The 21,770-nt window shown below is 46.7% G+C and overlaps 1 protein-coding gene across 9 annotated transcripts in view; it reads right to left on the reverse strand.

The window, feature by feature from the left end:
* Stau2 (staufen double-stranded RNA binding protein 2) overlaps positions 1-21,770 on the reverse strand; it is a 299,895-nt gene that overhangs the window by 14,654 nt on the left and 263,471 nt on the right. Inside the window, exon 13 of one of the 9 annotated variants that reach the window (XM_037206427.1) lies at positions 14,786-14,931. The exons of the other annotated variants lie outside the window; for them this stretch is intronic. Within the exon in view, the coding sequence (XP_037062322.1) occupies positions 14,887-14,931 (45 nt within the window). The 3' untranslated portion in view covers positions 14,786-14,886. Of the gene's footprint in view, positions 1-14,785; positions 14,932-21,770 lie in introns of those variants that run through there. 9 annotated transcript variants of the gene reach the window in all.

The following is a 21,770-nucleotide window of genomic DNA, read 5'->3' on the forward strand; positions in this document are numbered from 1 at the left end:
TGGCATGTCAATCCTGCCCCAAACTGAAGTAATCTTTCCCAACCCCACTCCACTCTTCTCCTAGAAGGGACACTATACTCAACCAGTTGTTCAGAAAAAGCCCCCAGGATTCAGCCTCATCACTGCCTCTCTCTTACTTCCTACACCTGCCCATTAACCAGATCAGCTGCTGCTTCTCTGAAATCCCTGCAGAATCCAGTTCTCTCCACCTGCCCTACTACTGGCAGTACACAGCTCTGTCATCTCTTGGGGACTTGTGGAATGGCTGACTTCTCCAGACTCTCCTTTTGAGCTAAAGCATAGCCTTCATATATCTGCTAAAATGTAAACAAGGCCTGGCTACTACCTGGCTCAGAACCTTCTAAGGACTCCTCACTTCTCTTAGAAGAGCTCCCAATTCCTCCCTGTGGCCCTGAGTGTGAGTGTGCCCCTCCTGCAGCTCTGCTCTCATACAGGAGTGCCCCATCGTGGGCGCCAGCACAGCAGCCTCTCCCTCTGGGAGCTCTCAATTCACTCCTGCCTCATGGATTCCCAGGTAGTTTTCCTTAGACCCCAATGTGCTTCCACTGCCTTCCTCATCCTTCTCTCCAGTACCCTCTCCTGCCCTCTGCTTCCAAAGATGTCACACCACACCTGTGTCTTTACTTCGTCTCAGACTGCCTAATTATCAACAATTTTTTCCCTAAAATTTAGGATGTATTTGACCATTTACTTACTTCCCCATTTTCTACATCTTCCATTGGAAGAACTCTGTGTGTTTCACTCACTGTTGATGTTTAGCAGGAAGAAGAGGAGACCTTCAACAGTCACTGGTTGAATGAAAGAAGGGATGGATGGATGGGTGGATGAAAACAGCACCTATGTTCAAGAACATCCAGCCAGCTCAAACCACCTGTTTTTTATTATTTATTTATTTATTTATTTATTTATTTTGGTTTTTTGAGATAGGGTTTCTCTGTGTAGCTTGGTGCTTTCCCTGGAGCTCACTTGGTAGCCCAGACTGGCCTTGAACTCACAGAGATCCACCTGCCTCTGCCTCCCAATCCAAGTGCTGGGATTAAAGGCGTGTGCCACCACCGCCTGGCAAAACTACCTGTTTTATACAACCTTACTAATTCTTAGTCTCAGTAAGGAAATTATGGAGCTGAGTATTTCCTTGATTTTCTGAAACTTGAAAGAGACAATTCACCTGATGGTGAAATGCTGGCTCTTCAGCTGGAGTTAGGCAGTGGACATGTGGGTCTTTCAGATGATGTGCGTTAAGATCTGCATAGACTGTCCATGAGAGTGATTCCCTGTGTGTAAACTAACTTTCGGACAATCACAGCACTACAAATTGGGAAAAAAAATTTATTGTAATTAACTTAATTTTTTTCTAGAAGTTCATTCTTTCTTTTCTGATTCACACAAATGCAAAGCAACTGTAAAATTCAAGAAATAAAATGTCTATTTTGTTTAATTATAAGGGGAAGAAAAGCACATCACCAAGGTGCCCCACTTGGTTTGATAATTTTAGACTCTCCACTGAAAGCAGTTTCTAATCAAATATCATGTTAAAGGGCAGCTGCTGCCCAGTTTCCTTAAAACCCCTTTATTAAGACAACAGAGTCCAACAAAGGGGTTTACTTTGTATTGGAACAACATCATCCCAATGCTCTCTCTTACCTACCTCTACCCCTAAATGAGAGGAGATTTAGAATACTTTGAGGGACACAGGTGACGTCTGCTAAATACAGACGTCAAATAATAAATTTGTAGGATTTCCCCTGGTGCCCGTAGAAACAGCTACGATTCCACTAGAAAAGACACAGGCTAACATACCCAGCCATGGTGTTCTCTAATTGCTTGTCTGCAAAACGAAGATGTCAGGCTCCAAGTGTAAGGATTTCTGCTCCATCGGCGGTGGAATCCTAATCTATGTTAAGCTGCATACATGACAACTGGCGGCCCTTAATGTCTACTGACAGGCCACCCCTCCCCAACAGGATACATTCCCTTTCCAAAGTAGAATTTTTTTTTCTATCTAAAGATACTGTGTCAAACACCACTCTTGATGGTTAATTGTTTAAGGAAACAAGATATCTAGAAGGGGGCATCTGTGATGGAAATAGAAATTTGGGGGTCGAAATGTAATGCAAGACATTCCAACATGTAATTTCAAATCAAAACTTTAACTTAGGCAACAGCGTTCTTTAGAAATGCCTGACATTCAGTGGGATGGAATTGTATGTTGAAATGGATTGTAGGCATATTGCAAATATTTTGCCGGCAGCATCTGGTAGCATCAAAGGCCAGGAGAGAAAGGGGGTGACCACTGCCAGCATTAAAATCTGCTCCACTGGATAAATATTCGGAAAGGCTAGGAATTAAGTTATCAAAAGGCTGGAAGAATTTGCTGAAGAGGGAGGGGGTGGTTTCTAAAAGCAATGAGTTATTTGGAATTTGACAGTCTGAGACTTCAGTTCTTTGTATAGCTAGCATTAGGAGCCAAATAAGGGCAGGATGATATTTCAAAGGAGGGAAATCGGTGAATGCGTACAAACATAAAAGGCACAGGCAATACCTTGACTTCCAAAAGTAAAGGGTGCTTATGGTATCAGATGCCATCTGGGACGTGCCCCAAAGGAAACTGGGCACCACTCTATAAAGCCTTTCTATGAGGGCAGGAAGGGCTGCCTTGTAAACTCCATGCCCTGTGCACTGCCACAGTAAGCTGACTGCCTGAGGTCTAGAATGGTGCTCCTGGGAGTGGAAGCCCGGCCTCAGTTGGCCGTGTGGCTGCTCCGTCCTGTTGTCTGGCATTATGCTCTACTCTATTAGTCCACTGGAAAGAAAAATAAACTGGAAGATGGTGAATAGGGTAGGATTATGGATGCGAACAAAAGTCCTCATAGCTACTGTCCAAAACCTGGTGGCATGGCCATACTTAATGCCATAGAAGGTTGGGTACGGCAGCCTAGCTATGAGTTCCCAAAGGGAGAACTCCAGGCAAGCAGGTGGGAAGTGATGAGTGACATCGTGTGCCCTTACCGATGCGTCTGCATGCCTTCCCCAGGTTAAACCTTATGTCTCTCAGTTAGGGCAGACCTGGGACTTCCCTGTCTTCGTATGCGCAGCATTAACAGTGGTCTGGAGCTAATGCCCCCTTGTTCTTGGTAGAAGTGGCTGCCTAGCTAATAAGACCCAGGAGAGTGGCCTGCAACTGTTAAGATGTCTGCTCTGTGCTCTGATATTCCCAAGAAACAGTCGGCTCACACTCTTGTCCTCCATGTGGCTTCTCTGTGAAGACATCTCTAGAGGATACAGAAAGCACATGTTGAGAGCAGGCACTTACTTTATCAATTCTGTGTCGTTGTGTAAGGAAAAGCTTTCAGAGGAGACAGTCCTCACCCCTCCTCCTCCATGGGAGGAGACCCATGGAAGGGAGAAGAGGGGCTTCTCGGAAGACAAAGGTGGTGGAGTTTCTAGTGAACTCCAACCTGAACACTGAAAAGAAACAAGATCCAGCCAGACTTCCGGTCAGCTGAGGAAGTGAGAAGTTTCTGGTGAGCAAACAGGGCCACAGAACCGCAGAAATATCGAAAGCCTTGTTCTGTCTCCCTTTGGTGTTCACTTCGAGCATTGGCAGGTCCAGTGTGAATGTTCAGGGACAGCAAAGGAAGGGCATGCCCCAAGGTTTGCATCTCCCTTGGCAGACAAGCCAGGGCAAGAGACAGCCTTTAGAACAGACAGCGGCAGCAAGAGGCTTTACTAAAAAAAAAAAAAGAAAAGAAAAAACAACAACAACAAAAAAAAAAAAAAAAAAAAAACACTTTTTTTAAACAAAAGTTGATAAACTGAACCACAGCAACTTTTACTCTGTGAAGGACCCCGGAAGAAGATTGAAAAAACAAAACAACAATAACAACAACAAAAAACCCAAGCTTCAACTGTGCAGACATGTCTACAGACCACTTATAGGACAGAGGTCTAGTGTTCAGAATACATAAGGAACTCAGACCCAACAGCAGACACCAAATTGTCCAATCAGAAAATAGGGATGGCGCGTGACGCTGTCACCAAGGGAAGACTTACAGGGAAGGCCAATCAACACAAGAGAAGATGTTCAACCTCATCTCATCATACACATCGTACTAGCAAGACAGCTGAGATAAAGCTCAGAGCGATACCAATGCCACAGACACCCCAGAGGAATGGGCCCACCTTGGCATTTCCGATCAGATTGTAAAATGGCTCAACCATTCTGGAAAACAGTTTCCTGTGAAGAAATTGAACATGAACATTAGCAGGAATCACACTCCTGGGTGTTTATCTTAGACAAATGAAAATTGAAGTCCATGCAGATGTTCACGGTAGCTTCATTTGTAACAGTCAAAAACTAGAAATGAGCAAACCATCTCACAGCAGGTGAACTGTTAAATTAATGTGGTACATTCACGCCTCAGGGGAAACCGAAAATACACAGAACGGCTTGGAGGCACCTGGAGGCAGGGGACTGAGTAAAGAAAAGCTAGTATTTTTGAACAACTTTATTTTCCAAGCAATGATACATCTCAGACAACTCTTCTTGCCAAACAACTCTATTCAGCTTTCTTCAAGGCGGCATAGTACTCCACTGAGTAGCTATACCATAACTTACAAAGTCCCCACTCGGAGATAATTAGGTCGCTCTTAACTCTTAACAAATAATGCTGCGATGGTCATTCTTCTAAAGCATTTCATGTAAATTACATATATAAGATGAATAACATTTTGAGAATTGTCAAGCTGCTTTCTAATAAAGTTGTGATGAGTTACATGTGACGGGTACTTTCAAGGGAACAGGAAGATGGCCCGTCACTGGGAACTAGAAAGGAAGGCCACCTTAGTGAATGTCCAACAGACACTGTACCTCCCATAGAACATGAGGCAAAGGTACATAGATGGGCGCCCCTGTGTAGTTAAGTCACATTCTGAGGCACTGAGATTCGGGAGTTCAGTGGATGACTTCCTGCAGACAGTTCAGTCCATAAGAAGGACCTCTGTGACAGGTCAAAGAGCGTAGACAAGCCAGACACGAGTTTTAATGAAACATTATGTGCCCAGATCCATCCCTGCAGCGGGATAGCGACAGCAGAGGCAGCTGGGAAGCCAACCAGAAGGCTGGAGAGTGGACCAGGCTTTTCTTCTGGCTCTCCACCTCCTCCTGCCACTCACACACACCAGCCACTTTCGCTGATTTCCATCGCGCTGGATACCTGAGGCCCAGATGAATAGGCAGCTTACTGCCGGGCTCCTCAGGCTTCCCTCAATGCCCACTGTACCTGTGGGGTCCCTCTGCACAGACAGAAAGCATCAGCACTTCCCAGCAGGCTGCAGGGAGGACCAAATACCTTATCTGACATAGACCTGGACAAGGCTTCACAGGCCAGGGACAAACCCGCAGGATGCTCTAGGGAGATGCCTCGAGCTGGAGCCTTGATGAGTGGTAGAGAGGTGTAAAGTCTTTAGACATACAGGCTGAGACTCTCTTGCCTGAAATGCTTCAGCTCTGAAGTGTTTCCCATCTCAGAGGCTTTGGATTTGGATATAGACCCCCCCCCTCCACACACACACACACACACAAAGCCCAAACCAGAAATGCTCTGAAATCTAAACGTTCCAAGTTTTGAACTCTGAAGTTGTACAGATTTCAGATTCTGAGGTTATGGATTCTCAGGGCATATTAACATGCAACAGGAACTTAGCACCTCATGACGCAACCCAATAGAACTGGGACCTGCCAGCCAGGTACGGTGCTCACACCAACTGCCAGACCTTAGCCAGTGCCTTAAACACGGCTCCTATGCTAGCAAATGCTCACAGCATCTTGATGATTGTTACCATAGGACATCTTTGGTCGGGATTTTTGTCTGTTTCGTTTTTTCTTTCCCTCGAGAGAGTGTTTCTCTGTGTAGCCCTGGCTGTCCTGGAACTCGCTCTGTAGACAAGGCTGTCCTTGAACTCAAAGATCTACCTGCCTCTGCCTCCCTAGTGTGTGTGCACCCCCACTGCCCAGATTGAAGTCTTTGGTATGTTAAAGGCATTCTGAGGAGAAGTCTACACACTTCACTAGTGTGCCCAAAGGGCCCATTTGGCTCACAAAAGGCCAGAGCAACTCTGTCTATCAAGGCTGTGAGTGAGATGAGATGGGATTCAAGTGAGATATTCTCCAATTAGAAATTTGGGGACAGGACAGAGACAGCGGCTGTTCCTGAGTGATTAGAAAAGTCAGGGCTTTGTAATTTCAAAGATAAAAGAAACATATTAGTATTCTGGTAACAGCTGTGTGTGTGTGTGTGTGTGTGTGTGTGTGTGTGTGTGTGTGTGTGTGTGTGTGTTGAATGATGCTTTGGGTATAGGTGTGCTTGCCTGTGTGTACACACACGGAAGCTTTGGGTGTCATACTCTGACTCTCCATCTTTGTTTAGATACGGGTTCCCTCGCTGACTGCCATGTTGGCTAGATTCCTGGCCAGCGACCCCAGAGAATTAGCTGTCTCCATCATCTCCTGCTCTGTGCTCCCCACCATGGGAGTTACTGGTGGCTGCCTGTCTCCAGTTTTTGCGAGGGTGTTGGGGATCCACACTCACTCAGGTCCTCACAGAGGTCTCACCAGGCAAGCCCTTTTACCCGATGGCTGCGTTCTCTCCCCAGCCCTCACAACCGCTCTCAGATCTCTCTCTGGGTGTGGCACAATGGTGATCATCTCAGGGGCCCTCTGCCTCCCACCTGGATGGGCTTATCTGAAACCTCGTAATTTGCTCAACCAGAAGGAGAAGAGGAGAGCTCTCTGGCTCTAGCCACACGGTGTGTTCAGTCTCTGCTGCAAGCTGACTAGATGCTTCTCTTGTTATGTATGCAGACACCACTGGGTGTGGTGGCCCTAAAGGGGACAGTGAGGCAAGAAGGTGACGGCATTTGTAGTTACCAGCCACCCCCCTCTTCTCTAAAGTGTTTGTGTAAACACACCCAAATGCCAGCACACAGGCTCGGGAAGACGTTAAGCTATCCAAACACCAAAGGCTCCACTCGTCGTGTGGCGAGTCCCACGCACTGAGAGACAAAGGCCGCACTTGGGAGCACTGCGCCCTTCTCCCTCCTGAAGCAACCGAAGGGATGTCACCCTGGCCCCGGGCTCTCTCAGTCCCAGCAGCTCGTTCATAATTTCATGCTTTTCACTCTTTGAGACTTTGCCTTGGCTCATCCTACACAAACCTGCGGCCGTCAGCTCCTTTAACGGGGGTGTCTATAAAGAACAGCCCCAAATCTGCTTTTTCAGTGCACTTAATGTCTTTCCAATTAGATCCAGATGTGAGAAGCCGAAGGAACAGTTCTCAGGACTGGACAAGATGACATAAATCTTGCAGCTGACAGAGATCCCACTGAGCTCAGTTGGGGAAACTCACAGAGAACTTGTTTGGGGCCAGAAAAGCGGCTGGTTATAAAGACAGATGTGTACACTGTGATTCAAAAAAATACGTTCCAAGAGAGGGAGCGCACCGCGAACACAGCGCCTACAAACGTTCTGCAGGCGAGAGGCTGGCTGGGGAGGCTCCCCTCAGCTCGCAGCTACATCAAAGGAATGACTGAGCAGGCTGCTAGAAAACAGACCAGAACTGATGCTTCCTGGCTCCTTAATTGCTCTTCTCAGGGAGAGGAAGGTGGGCACTCCTGACAGACCTTTGTGGAGGAGAACAAGGGCTGTTTGTGCAGCTGAGAGTCCGGCCTTTATTTTTTTAATTATCAGGTCTTGTATACTTTCCAGAAAGTTCCTTTTAAAAATAGTATATTCTTCCTCCTCTTCTACAGATGCTAGGAAGTGCAGGTTCAACCCAAACCGTGTCTATTTCAAAGGGACGCACATACAAAAACAAAACAAAAAATAAAACAAGCAAACAAAAAAAAAAACAGGGCTAGGGTTAAAGGAGTTAGGTGGCGTCGTGCCCAAGGACTGAGGGCTTTGGTTTTCTTGTACCCTCCCAGTAATTTTGTTTTTAAAGCTTGGAAAACAAATTCCATCCGAGGACCAGTTTCTGCAGGGTGCACTGTGCAGAAGGGCAGGGTGGGCACTCAAAGAGGTGGTGGGGTGAGCCTGGGCAGGAGCTCACCACACAGTGACAGACAGGTGCCTCCGCGGAGGGCCAGCAGCTCGGATGCATCCCCAAAGCGTGCACTGCGGCGATCCGGGTCCACGGCAGAGCAGCTGGCGCACTCTTCCTCTGACAGCACCCCAGAAGGATGCACAGTGTCTTTTCTAAGCCCTCTTCCACCGCATCCCAACATCTGGCTGTGTGACAGAGGATGGCTGAGCTGGGCTGAGCACTTCACAAGGGCCTTTTGCAGCACCTGGTCATGGCCACTCTTGTGAGCTTGAGCTTGGCCACACCAGAGGCAGAAGCTCTGTCTGCCCTGGGCTCAGACCATTCTTCCAACTTCTGTCCCAAAGAAAATTGACAAGAACGCATTTCCCTGGTGACTGTGCCCTCGGTGCCCCATCCCCAGCCCGCTCCTGTCGTGGGTGGGTGCCGGAACTTCTCTGTTTCTCCTCTGATTCCCACCTAACACCCCAGGACCAAAGAGGCAGCAAACAGAATTCAGGATCCCAGAGCTGGGCACACGCATGCTCTTATTTTCCTATCTCGAGATAAAAGCCAACTATGTTTTTTAAATTTATGTTTTACATCTTTCAGTTGGGCATGACTTTTCTGAGCAAATTCTAAGGACTATAAAGATGTCTTCACAGATAGACAACTTTGACTCTAAAGAAATTAATGCAAATTATAGTGCAGTTCAGTGAAATGCTAATTTATAGCTCCGTAAAGGTACAGTTCAAAGCTCAGAGGAGCCAGAGGAAGTCAGTGGATTGATGGCTTGCAGTAAGAAAGGTTTAGAAACAGTAAAATGTAACCAGGGTTTTAGTTGGGAAATGAACTGAGGGGCTCATTTGTTCCACGTTACTGAGTTTTTAATTTAGATTTGCTGTTAAAACGTAATGCATTTTGTACTTGTGGTTAGTAAGTGACTCTCTCTGGCTGTCTTTAAAAAAAAATGCAGAAGAACAGGATTAATTCTCCAGGGTAAGACTCACAGGGGCAGGCATTGGTGCTAAACATGTAATGCCTGTGTCTTTAAAGAAGGATCAGAAAGCAGAAAAGTTCAAAGTTTTTTGGTTTTTTTTTTTTTTTTTAAGAGACCAGCAATTATTATAAGAAGGGACGCCACCTCTCCATAGAGGAAAAAGTCACCTGTGACATCATATAAAATACAGGGCCCAGGAGCTGCTGCTGACTGTTACTAAACGTGGCCCTCTCGAGAGCTGGATGTTTTCCTGTGCCTGCAGCACACTGCGTGTTCCCTCCAGCGCTGTGCACTCCCATTTCCTCGCTTGGCTTCCTGTCTCTATGCTCTACACCTGCACTTACCGGGGAAATATCCAGAAAAGCACACCCATTCGGTTCTGAGGACACGGGCCTCTAATCCCTGCACTTGGAAAATGGAGGCAGGAGGATCGGAAGTTCAAGATTATCCTTTAGCTACGTAATGAGTTCAGGGCCAGCCTAGTCTATGGGATAATTAGTCCTAACAAAAAAAAGGCATCCAAAATATGGATTACTAAAGTTGTTTCTCGGGCTGGAGAGATGGCTCAGTGGTTAAGGACGTGTACTACACATCCAGAGAACCTGAGTGTGGTTTCCAGGACACCTGTCATGTGGCTCACAACAGCCTGGGATCCAAGTTCAAGAAGACCCAGTGTCCCCTTCCGGCCCCCACTGTCACCTGAACTCATGCATATATACATATATTTAAATTCTTAAAGAGTAAGGAGAACAGAAAATTGGCTGGGGGCGGTGGCTCATGTCTTTAATCCCAGCACTCAGGAGGCAGAACCAGGCAGATCTCTGTGAGTTCGAGGCCAGCCTGGTCTACAGAGCGAGATCCAGGACAGGCACCAAAACTACACAGAGAAACCCTGTCTCGGAAAACCAAAAAAAAAAAAAAAAAAGAATAAATAAATAAATAAATAAAAATAAAAATAAAAGGAACAGAAAATTGTTTCTCAATAAAGATCTAAACCTGGAATTCTCTACCAGTCTGTTAGTAGCAGCTACAAATTCAACACTTATCCCAGCTGCCGCTTAACTCTTATTCTGGTTAGCTTTTAAAATGCTGCACGTTCATGAAGTTCACTTTATTATACATGCCAAAAATCTTAAACAGTTGACTGTGGTACAGCAGCCATGGGGAAAACTTACATTTTGCAGAGCCCTGAAGAATAGTATTTCTGGGTGGGTATAGCTCGGTGATATAGCGTTGACCTAGCATGCTGAGGCCTGTCTTCCATCCTCAATACCATAAAAAATGGTTCCTCATGGATTATTTCATTGATTATTTCAGTTTTAGATATAACATAATTTAACAAATTGTTGACTGGGTTTTCCCTCAACTTACAAATTACTGTTGTTTCTACATGAGATCATAAAGTGAACCGAAATGATTTCTGTTCCAGTTTTCTTTCTGTTGCTATGACAAAAAAAACACTTTTTGACAGAAATCAATTTAGGGGAGAAAAGAGTTTCTTCCAGATTAGAGTTTGGAACTTATAATCGAGGAATGTCAGGGCAGTAACTTCAAGAAGAACACTGCTCACTGCCTTGTTCGCAGGCCCATGGTTGGCTGGCTTTCTGTAACAGCCCAGGACCGCTTGCTTAGAGAATGGTACTGCCCACAGGGGGCCGGGCCCTCCTGAATGAACAGTCAGGGCCACCCCCATAGACATGCCACAGGCCACCTGAGCGGGGCCATCTCTCAGCTGAGACTCCCTCCTCAGATGACTGCCAGCTGTGTCAAGGGGACAGTTACAGCTACGTAGGACAATTTCCTTCCTATATTGATGTCTGCCCCCCTCAATCCTAGATGGACGGTATGTAGAAGGGCTGTGAAAATTGGACTCTGCGGACAAGGTGTCATAGGTCACTTTGCCCAACACCACATGTCAATCTTCCATCGACCCGTACACTCTCTTCTTTTACGTAATAATGTTCATAGCATCCTTGTGGAGACTTCAAGCATGATTAGCATTTAGCACACACAATAGTGCTTTTAAATGGAGGTAGGAGTAGAAAGCAGGAAGAAACTACCAAGTATAGTCTTTTGAAGGTGATTCAAGGTTACTTAGCCTTCCTACCCTGTGTGTGTGGCCTGCAAGTATCTCCACACTCACCCCTATGTATTGCTTATAGGCTTATAAAGCCAGCAGTGGGACTGTGTCCCCCAAGGGGCAGTGACACCCAGTGAGAGGTGCTGACCATACATACGTGTCTGTTAGTGGTCCTGGGAAGTGGGTGGCTGTGGAAGCTGAAGGGTAGTATCCTCAGGGCAGAAGAGGGGTGGTGCTGTAGGACCCACATGCTAGCTCACAGAGGGAGGATTCAGCTGCAGCTGAAGACGGAAGCAGCCACGCAGTGAGTGCTTGCAGTTTGACCTGGAATTCTACCATCAAGCCCCTAGAATGCACACCCGCCATGAACAGATGGGCACTCCAGCTCCCACTGTTCTACAGAGCTACAGGTCATAATCTCCTACTTGATCCGCTGGGGCCAGCCCTGCAATCCACTATGATCCTCTGCTACCTAGTGGAGTGACCTTAGCTGGTGCAAAGCCACAGGAAGCAGAGTCTGGGCATCAGTTTAGCAACTGAGCAGTTCTGCTCCCTTGTCACACGATGACTCTCTTAGGGGCATGTGATAAGGGAAGGAGGCTCCAGGAGCCAGGAATGCAGGTCAGGCGTCAACGGCCATTGTGCCCAGGGGGCTTACCCCAGTGACAACAGAGTCTAACATTGCAACCAGCTTACTGTCGGCTTGCAGGGAGAGTGGAAAGTGTCCCAGGTGGATTTGGGGATAACCTCTATTCAGGGCAGACCAGAGCAAGCCAAACCAGGAATGGGAAGTCTTCCCACAGTCACCCCTGGGCCCAGGGCAGACCAGGCGCCCGCTGGCTTCTCTTTGGCTATTCCCTCGCCTAGATGGCTCTTTTCTCCAGTCTTTGCCTGGAAACCACTAACTGTGATTTAAGATTCAGCTAAGCTGTCATTTCCTTGCCGAAATGCTCCTCAATTCCCTGGGTGAGCTATTCTGTCCCTTGCACTTTCAGAATCCATTATCTATATCTGCTACAGATTTTTAATGTGAGGCTACATGTGCCTGTACGTCACCTGGCCAATGGAATAAGAGTGGATATTATACCCCCAGCTTCAACATGAACCCAAAGCATACTGTGCGTTCAATAAATATTGAATGGATGGGTGGGTGAATGGGTGGATGAAAGCCCAGGACTCCAGTGTCAACGTTCCCTGGATATATACAATTAGATGGCTTCAATATCCAGGTCCAATCCTGAAAGGAATCTATGCACTGGATGGGTGAATCTGGCAGGCTTTGTGGACAGCATGGATTTCAGTCTGTTGTCTGCAGTGTGGCTCACTCAGAATCCCAAAGTTGAATGGTATATAATAAACACACTACCTGAGATTATGCAACAAAGGACAGTCTGAAATACTGTGTGATCTATTTCAAATAGGGCCCCGCCAGAGATACCCAGGACTTTAAATAGGACCTGCTTTACATAGACGAACCTAAATTAACCTAGGGTAAGAAGTGGAAGCTCTCATCTTGCATTCTGTGGAGAAATCATCACTAAAATCTGCCCAAGTTATCAATCATCTATTCAGTCGGGGATCTTCTGAGTGCGCTGTACAGTCTTTGCTTCAAAAACAATGATAAAGGGGGAGGATTCGTAGGCGGGAGGCGGGAGGAAGGGGGCAGCACTCACAGCAGGAAGGGAAGGGGCTAGAGCAGCCCTAGCAACGAGGCAGGGGAGGAGGCAGGCCGGGGAGGAGGCAGGCAGGGGAGGAGGCAGGCAGGGGAGGAGGCAGGGACCCACAGGACCGGGAGAGCCTGGAGCTTTCGGGTCTGCCCTTCCTCCTAGCACCGTTTGCCTTACCTGGGGTGATAATATTCTGTGTTTAGGGGCTTTAATTTTTTGTGGTTTTCAGGCAGGGCCTTACTATGTAACCCAGGCTGGCTTTGAATTTACTGCAATCCTCCTGCCCCAGCTTTATAAGAGCTGGGGTCATAGGCATGTAGGCTAGTACATCTAGCTAAAATTCTATATTTTTATAGATAGTGGCTTTTATTGTTTTTTATGATCACACACACACACACACACACACACACACACACACACACACACACACACACCTTGTTTGGCTTTGGGGAAACAGAAACTTACTCTGCTGCCCAGGCTAGTCTGGAACTTACTATATACTCAAGGCTGGACTTAAAGTCTGGGCAACCTGCCTACTTTGACTTCACAATTGCTAGGATTCAGGTTTTAGCTACCATGCCTGACACACTTATATTTTCAAGTAAGGAAAAAAAAATCAAACAAGAACACAGACTTGGCTCCTCTTCTTAGATGGAAACAGTAGAGGGCTGCTAAATTAGCATCCAAGGCACAGAAACTGTCTTTAGTAACAGATCCTGTGGTGTACTGTATACACCTGCCTAATGAAACCGAACCTCACTGCTCCCAAATCCCAGATTCTCTGGTGTAATGGATACATAGAATGGTATTCTTTTAGCCCTGACATCTTTTTTTTTTTTTTAATTTGCATTGAATACTCTGCAGAATTCTGTGACCCACCCCCACAGGGTATATTATATCCATGAACTAAGATGTTTAAAGAATAATTTTGCCCTTGTCTTGCTCACCAAGGACACTGACAGGCATAAACTTGACCACTATGTGGTCTGATATCTGTTCTCCAAAGAAAGTTCAGAGACCCAACCTAACCTATAAACACGCAGAGGGAATAACACAAGAGACTGAGATCACATCCCGGCCCTATAGGTCCCGTGCTGGAGCCGGGTGGGCTCCGAACACTGCTGTCAGCCTGGCTCCAACAGGGCAGTAATCTCCTCTCAAGTGAGTCATTCACATCGGGGCATCCTCACCTTTCCATCTGTAACGTTATCATCAAGGAATTTCAGTTCTACTTCCCAGCCCAAGCAATTCAGTCCAAAAAGGATGCGCAGGCCTAGTGAGGGGATTGGCAGCGAGAACGCTCATGGAGACTTAAGTAAATCAGTAAAGAAACAGGCTGCGACACACTGTAGGCAGTTTCCACTCAGCCACAGGCCCGCGACTCTCAGGCGTCGCTTACAATTCCTGCAACCTGGGTTTTAAAGATTTCTCTTAGTTTTTCCCACCGATGTAATATGTGTGTCTGTTTGACTTTCTTTTCAATGGAAAAGGCCTCACGTGATCAGTTTCTGTTAATTATCGTTTCCATCAGGATAGATAGTCCATAAAGGCCTTGGCCCTGACCAAGCAGCATTAACAGGCAGGGAGTGAGTGTCTCAGACTGTTGGCTGGGTGTGACTCTGACAGTAGCTGGGTCTAAAGAGAAGGGGAAGGGGAACTGGGGATTGACAGACAGAGTTGGCGTTCAGGACTATTTACCAATGAGGTAAGCTTTTCATATTTTGAGAGCCAGCTGGCACACTCTGACACATGGATGCCAGTCTGTTGAGCATCACCCCCACGCTCAGATGCCCTTTGCATTTCATTTCTATATTTGCTTTATAATTTTCCCTTTTGGGAACCTCACAGGAGGAACTACCATGTAATTGAAATTCTCAGCTTTATTTCCACACACTGATATTGGCCCCAGGAGTGACTTGGGGATTTGATTTCTGTGACTAGACAGTCCAGCTTCATGAGAATGGACTCAGGGTTTCTGTTTGACTCCAGTTTGATCTCATCCTGCAATACTAAGACACACTTGTTTAACTTCTTCCTCCTTCACATGCAAATACATCTGACTTCATCAGTTCCTCCGGCTTGATCCTAAATGTATAGAAACAGAAAGAAGGGGTGGGGTGTGGGTCTCCTGAACAGGCCCCTGCCCCCACCCCAAAGAGAAAGGGGGAAAAATTAAAACAGCAAAAAGTGCACCCCCGAAATCAGCTTTAGCATGTTCTTCACAAACAAAAAAAATTACACTAACTTGCCTATTATCTGAGTTACTGTAACACAGGCATATTCTGAACCTCGCAAAGACATAAGAGAGTTGCTCCTTGATGCATGAACCTGGGTCTTGTGTACTGTCCAGGGGGAACCAGGATTTGTCCAGCTGGGTTCAGAACCAACGTGATATAAAGTGAGCTCTGAGTGCAGAGAGAGAGAGAGAGAGAGAGAGAGAGAGAGAGAGAGAGAGAGAGAGAGAGAGAGAGAGAGAGCAGGAAGAAGGCGATGCTGGCCGGTGGGTGGGTGGCGCTGGAGCAGGGTAATCATGCTTGACATTAATTATACATCATCCCACCCGATCCTGGTCAAGGCATTTGCCAAGTTCTTACATTCCTGTGGTCAAGGGACAGGGCCACACTAGAGTTTCATGGAAAACAACAGTGTGTCCTGAAAACGTGCTGGTCATCCAGCTCCCCGCAAAGACTACACAGCCAACAAAGTGACACGAATGAATGGAAGCCAACTTTTGTTAAACTAATCGAATTTGGGGTGTTTATTAATTTTAAGGTAGACATTTCCAAAATTAGTTTTTTCTCTAACCTGTAACGACAGCCGACTTAATGCTAACCCGGCACGGTTATTAGATTGCTAAGGCAGAGGTGGAAATACCGTGGATGGAAGTAACTGCATGAACACTCAGTGCTTTTACTCGGCAAGTAGAAATTCTTATTTGAGATGAAAGTTTTAACTCACGACAAACACAGAGAGCGCGGGCTGTTTCTGATAGGCCTAATTATCATGTTTGTACCGAGGCCTGCCTTCTGGTCTATAGACATCCCTTCAGAGAAGATGTTTTCCATATAGAAATCCAAAACTCTAACCCTGACCTTGAAAGCCACCTTGAATGTCCAAGCTTTTTCAAAGGGAACTTCAAGCAACTGAGAAGAACTCCTGTCCCCCCCCCCTCACCAGAAAGCAAGGCTTTCCCTAGCAAGCCAGCTCCAGATAGGACGATACCCTGGCCAGGATCTCAAACAGCAGCAGGTCTCCCACTGAAATCCAAACTGAACCTCAAACTCGTGCAGCTCTGCCCCCACACACTGCCACGTCCCACACAGGCTGCTGTTGTCACACCCACATCACTGTCACAACACCCAGTGGGTTGTTGCTAAGGGCCCTGGAATGCTGCTGAATCTATGCATTCAGTTGGAATTTCCAAACACGATTGGGGAATCCTCTCCCTCGGCTCAGCAGCTGTGCTGCCCAGTGTGGGCTGAGTCTGAGAGGAGCACTTCCAGCAAGCAGTTCCTTTGGGAGCCTCCCGTCCTGGTCCCAGCCTGAGTACATAGAGGAGAACACAGAAATCCACAGGAGTCCTCGGTCCCCAGCATGGCGTTTCTCCTGAGATCACTCACACAGGCACAGCATGGTACACATCATCTCAGAAGCACCGCCCAACCCAGGCTCTACCCAAGCCCAGTTTACATCCTCAGGGTTCTCAGCATCTTAGTCAAAGGCATCTGAAGGGTTCTGTGTCTGGAAAATACTCCCCTGTCCTCCTTGGTGTTTGGAATAGTTGTCCCTATATTTAACCAAATGAGAACTAGAAGGAAGTAGGAATAGGGGCATTGTGGTTGTGTTAGTTAGGGTTCCTATTGCTGTGACCAAACACCATGACCAAAAACAGGTTGGGGAGGAAAGGGTTTGTTTGGCTTACACATCTGCACTGGAGTCCATGCAATGGACAGGACAGGAACTCAAACAGGGCAAGAACCTAGAGGCAGGAGCTGATGCAGAGGCCATGGAGGGGTGCTGCTTACTGACTTGCTCCTAATGGCTTACTCAGCCCACTTTCTTACAGAACCCAGGAGCACCAGCCCAGCGATGGCTCCACCCACAATGGGCTGGGCCCTCTGCCATCAATCACAATAACAAAATGTCCCACAGGCTTGCCTACAACTCGATCTTATGGAGACATTTCTTAACTGAGGGTCCCTCCTCGCAGATGACTCTAGCTTGTGTCAAGTTGACATAAACCAGCCAGCACAGTTAGTTGTTCTTGTGATAAAGGTGGTTTGGGGAAGATCATGATTCTCCTGTTAAAAGACATGATTTGATGAGCGCTAGCTTGAGAACTCCCCTACCCCCGCAGATGACATACATAACCATTTCAGGTAAGGCTGGCCAAATAGCAAATAGACAAACAGGGGTTTTGAGGAGAATGTTCCAGCAGGAGGTAGGAGGTGATAATTTTGCTTCCTCCTCCTCCTCCTCTCCTTCCTTCTCCTCCTCTTCCTTCTCTCCTTCTTCTTCAAGACAGAGTCTCTCTACATAGCCCTGGCTGCCCTGGAACTCACTCTGTAGACCAGGCTGGTGTCAAAATCACAGAGATCCACCTGCCTCTGCTTCTGCCTCTCGAGTCCTGGGATTAAAGGCCATGTGGATTCCTCAGGTGTTCTGGGGGACAATTTTGGTGACAACGGTGTCTTCTTGTCTGTATATAGCTCCACTACCATGTTCTCCGAAGCAAGGTTACAAGGAGTGATGTTGTCCTAACACGATCCAGGGGTCACGTGCCGCTTCCGCCATGCTCTCAAGCAAAGCTCATCTCAGCCGAACCACCGGAGTTTGAGAGACTGAAACAGCGCCCAGGTTCAGTTTTGGGTGGGCCTGCTGCCCCTACTACCCACCACCCTTTCCCCCTTTCCCCCTTTCCCCCTTCCCAGTCGAGATGGGCAAACACTTCGGGAGCGTCTGTGGGCCAGGTTCTTCAGTAGATATTGGGGAGTGAGTGATTTCTTTGGGTTCCGGTGTCAGAATCGGGCTGGGGTGCTTTGAGGAAGTCGCCCAACTTCTCGGAGTCCCGGTGTGCTCCCAGCCTGAGACATCACACACAGGTGCACAGGGCACATGGCAGAGCACAAATCCCCCATGTGCTGGTGGAAAGGGAGACATGCCACAGATAGTTTCATAATTTCCTGGTAAGGGCTGGTTTTGAAATACTATGCGGTAGTAGGCAGTTACGTGGAAGCTGGGCCTCAGAGGAGGAGGAGGAGGACAGGAATGGGTACCTAATTGTACCTCATCCAGGAGTAAGGAGTGGAAGGCAGCCTGTCTCTTTGGTTTGGAAGACACTGTGGTTGATGTGGGGAGACGCTGCACACCACGCTCTGTACCGACTTTACCAATGCCTCATGTGCTAAGGAAAGGAGTCTGCGTACGGCATGCTGGTGTTGCCAAAGAAGTCAGCAGACAGCGCTGGCAAAGTGTGTGGGAGGCAGCAGGGAGGGTGGCGCAGAAGGCTAGCCAGGGTCCGTGCAAGCTTCCACTCGCCTGCAGCATGCAGCATGCAGGGGCCTCAACCACCGCATCCTGGAGGGGAGCTGTGGACCACAATCCAGGACTCCACCCGGCCTTGAGACCACACCAAGGAGGATCCCCTTCTCGCTGCCCCTTATTCTGTTGCAGCTGCACCCTTGCTAATGTTTGGTTCATTTTCACTTTTCTCCCTCCATCTTTTCTCATTGATCCCCATTTACATTAAACTTCTCACTCACGTGAGCCAATAAATAGCAAAATATTAAACTTAGGGAACAGGTAAAAGGCTCTCCTTATTTGTGCTACGTTTCTGACCCCCAAGCTTTATCCACATGGCGACATCTACAGTCTAAGTGTTTATAGTTGCCTTTGTCACTGTCCTGTTGCATAGTGTCAATAGAGGAGACACTAGGACCAATGCATCTCTTACAAAAGAAAACATTTAAACGGGGGTTTCAGAGGTTTAGTCCATTATCATCACGGCAGGAAGTACGGCGGCACTCGTGGCACTGGAGAAGTAACTGAGAGCTACATACTGATCTGCACGGAGACACTGGGCCTGGTGTGAACTTCTGAAACCTCAGAGCCCAGCCCCAGTGACACACTTCCTTCAACAAGGCCACACCTTCTCCAACAAGGCCACACCCCCTAATCCCAGTCTTTCTCCAATAGTGCCACTCCCTGATGACTAAGCATTCAAATATTTGAGCCTATGGGGACCATTCTCATTCACACCACCACAACAGTCTATGTAGCAGAAATCTTAAAAGTTCTTATGAATAAAGTCAAACCTGAGGCCAGTTATTGGGGTCCATGCTGGTAGATCAGAGAGACAGAACAAGCCACAGCTATCTCACCTTGCCAATTCCTCAGCTGGTCCTGTTTCCTCAGACTAGAAGCTTCTGTGTCCTCATCCCAATGGCTCTCAGCTGAACTGCTGCTCGAAAGCCTGAAGCTTCACCAGCCAAATGCTTAACCAGCCAAATCTAAACCAGCCAAATGCTCAAACAGCCAAATGCCTCTAGTTTCTGGTCCTCACGCCTTATATACCTTTCTACTTTCTACCACCACTCCCTGGGATTAAAAGGCTTGCTTTCTGGGATTAAAGGCGTGTGTCACCATGCTTGGCTATTTCCAATGTGGCCTTGAACTCACAGAGATCCAGAGGGATTTCTATCTCTGGAATGCTAGGATTAAAGGTGTGAGTGTCACCATTTTCTAGCCTTTGTATCTAATGGCTGTCTGTTCTCTGACCCCAGATAAATTTATTAGAGTACACAATATTTTGGGGAACACAATACCACCACAAGTCTAAGACCAGATGTGCTATGAAACTTGATACTAATATGAAAATGGACAACTTATTTGAGTGCCTCAGACATCATGGGTTCCAGAGTGTGAAGCCAGTAACTACGAAGGAACTTTCTCTGAAAACTAGATCATGACCTTGAAGGCAGTCGTACTGAGAAGCAATGAGAAGTTGGGTTTTCTTCTTCCCAGATGCTGACCTGCCCATCTCCCCAGCGAGCGGCATCTGTTGGAGGCAGAATGGACAAGTTGGTGGTATTGTTGGTTGGGTTTCCAGCAGTGTGATCTTGGACAGGGTATGTAGCCACATGACATTTAACAGCACAACAAAGTAAATACTACTCAGTTTGATGTTATTTTGTATTTTACCAAAGGATACGCTGGTCTTTGAAAAATATAATGGCCACAGGCCTTTATGTATAGTAGTATGCACACACTGAACTTGTACTGAATTTTCACTCTCTTCTGACTGACCTTCCTCAAACCAGGGAAATAGAAATAAAAAATGGCTTTCATCACAATGTTGTCCCAAACAAACAAAAAAAAAATCAGATTTTTTTGTGCTTATTTCACTTTACCTGTGCCTGTCCTGAAGGGTAAATGTGGTTTATGAATGAATCTGTGAATACTGGATAGAGGACATTGCTTCATAAAAAGACTGTAGACAAATAAGCCACTGTAACTATTATGTAGGCTGAAGATGCAAAACAAACCCATTTAAGGTTTCTGGGGTTTTCTTAGTTTATACTCTTCCCATGACATTGCTAAGCATTTATTTATAGATGTGCAATCCAAAATTTGGGGCTGGCGCTTTTATGGAAGACATGCCCCGGAAGAAGACTTGAGACGCCTACTCCATCTGTGAGAGAAACTTTCGAGAAGGACATTTTCTTTGATCCTGATTTACCCCATACCTGGGTGGGGTAAACAGGAGAGTGGTTTCCACACAGTGATTCCTCTTGGGGAGCAGCTGCAGGAGCCTTCATAGCCGGAGGACCCAGGGCGAGATAAGGGACACACCTTACATCTCCAGGGACTGATTCCAGGCATTTTTTCATCCTAACCTTCTAAGCAGGTTCACTAACCTCGTGCATGAAAAGATCGGGAAGTGGGGGCTGGTGGCTGTGCAAGATTACGAAAGATCTTCAGTCCACCTGCTTTTTCTCCTTTTGACAAAGAGCTGCTATTTTTGAGACACTTAGCAAATTATTTTGAGACACTTAGCAAACACAGCAAAATAATTTCTAGCTTTGGGATGAAAGTTTTGCAGGATGCTGCCTTGAAGCATGAGTCCAGGCTTCTGTATTTTGTTTGGTTGCATACAAGCTCACGGGAATAGACTGGTGGGCAGATCAGGGGGACCACTGTTTTGAGAGACTACCCTGTCTTCTGTGCTTCCATCCAGCTATAAAGCCCGTTCTCAGACGTCTCCATTTCTCCTGGAATCCTCTTTGAATGGAGGACCTTGCGGCTGCTTGCTGTGCTCACAGAGGGTAACACCTACTCTCTATTCTCTTTCTCTTTGCATATCGTTTTTCAAGCTTTCTGGGAAGCGCTGTTACACTTCTATGAAGAGACTCCAACTGCCAATCTCGAAATATTCTTTGAAATCTGTAACACCAGGTGCTCTGTTCAAGAAGCAAGAAGGCAGCTCCATATAACATACAATGCAGCATTTGTTCACAGCAGCCAGCAAGTGAAGCAAGGTCTTTCTCTCTCTCTCTCTCTCTCTCTCTCTCTCTCTCTCTCTCTCTCTCTCTCTCTCTCTCTCACACACACACACACACACACACACACACACACACAGTTGCTTAAATAGTTCAATGTTTCTCTTAAAACATTCTGAGATTCAGGAAATGCAAGGAAACTTTCAAAAATAAAAATCAAAAAATATGGAAAAGGGAGAATCATAGAAAACATTTAGAAAGATTTCTAAGTTGAGCATGGCGTATAATAACATTCTTAACAGAAAGGGAGTCTCGAAGTTAGATGAATCCTATTGTTTGTAGGTAAGAATGATCTCTTTCAGAATGATAAAAGAATAATGAAGGAGGTGTGGATTTGTTTTGTCTCCATCTGTTATGATATGGAGA

Source organism: Peromyscus leucopus, chromosome 5 (assembly GCF_004664715.2).
Source record: "Peromyscus leucopus breed LL Stock chromosome 5, UCI_PerLeu_2.1, whole genome shotgun sequence".
NCBI classification, from domain to species: Eukaryota; Metazoa; Chordata; class Mammalia; order Rodentia; family Cricetidae; genus Peromyscus; species Peromyscus leucopus.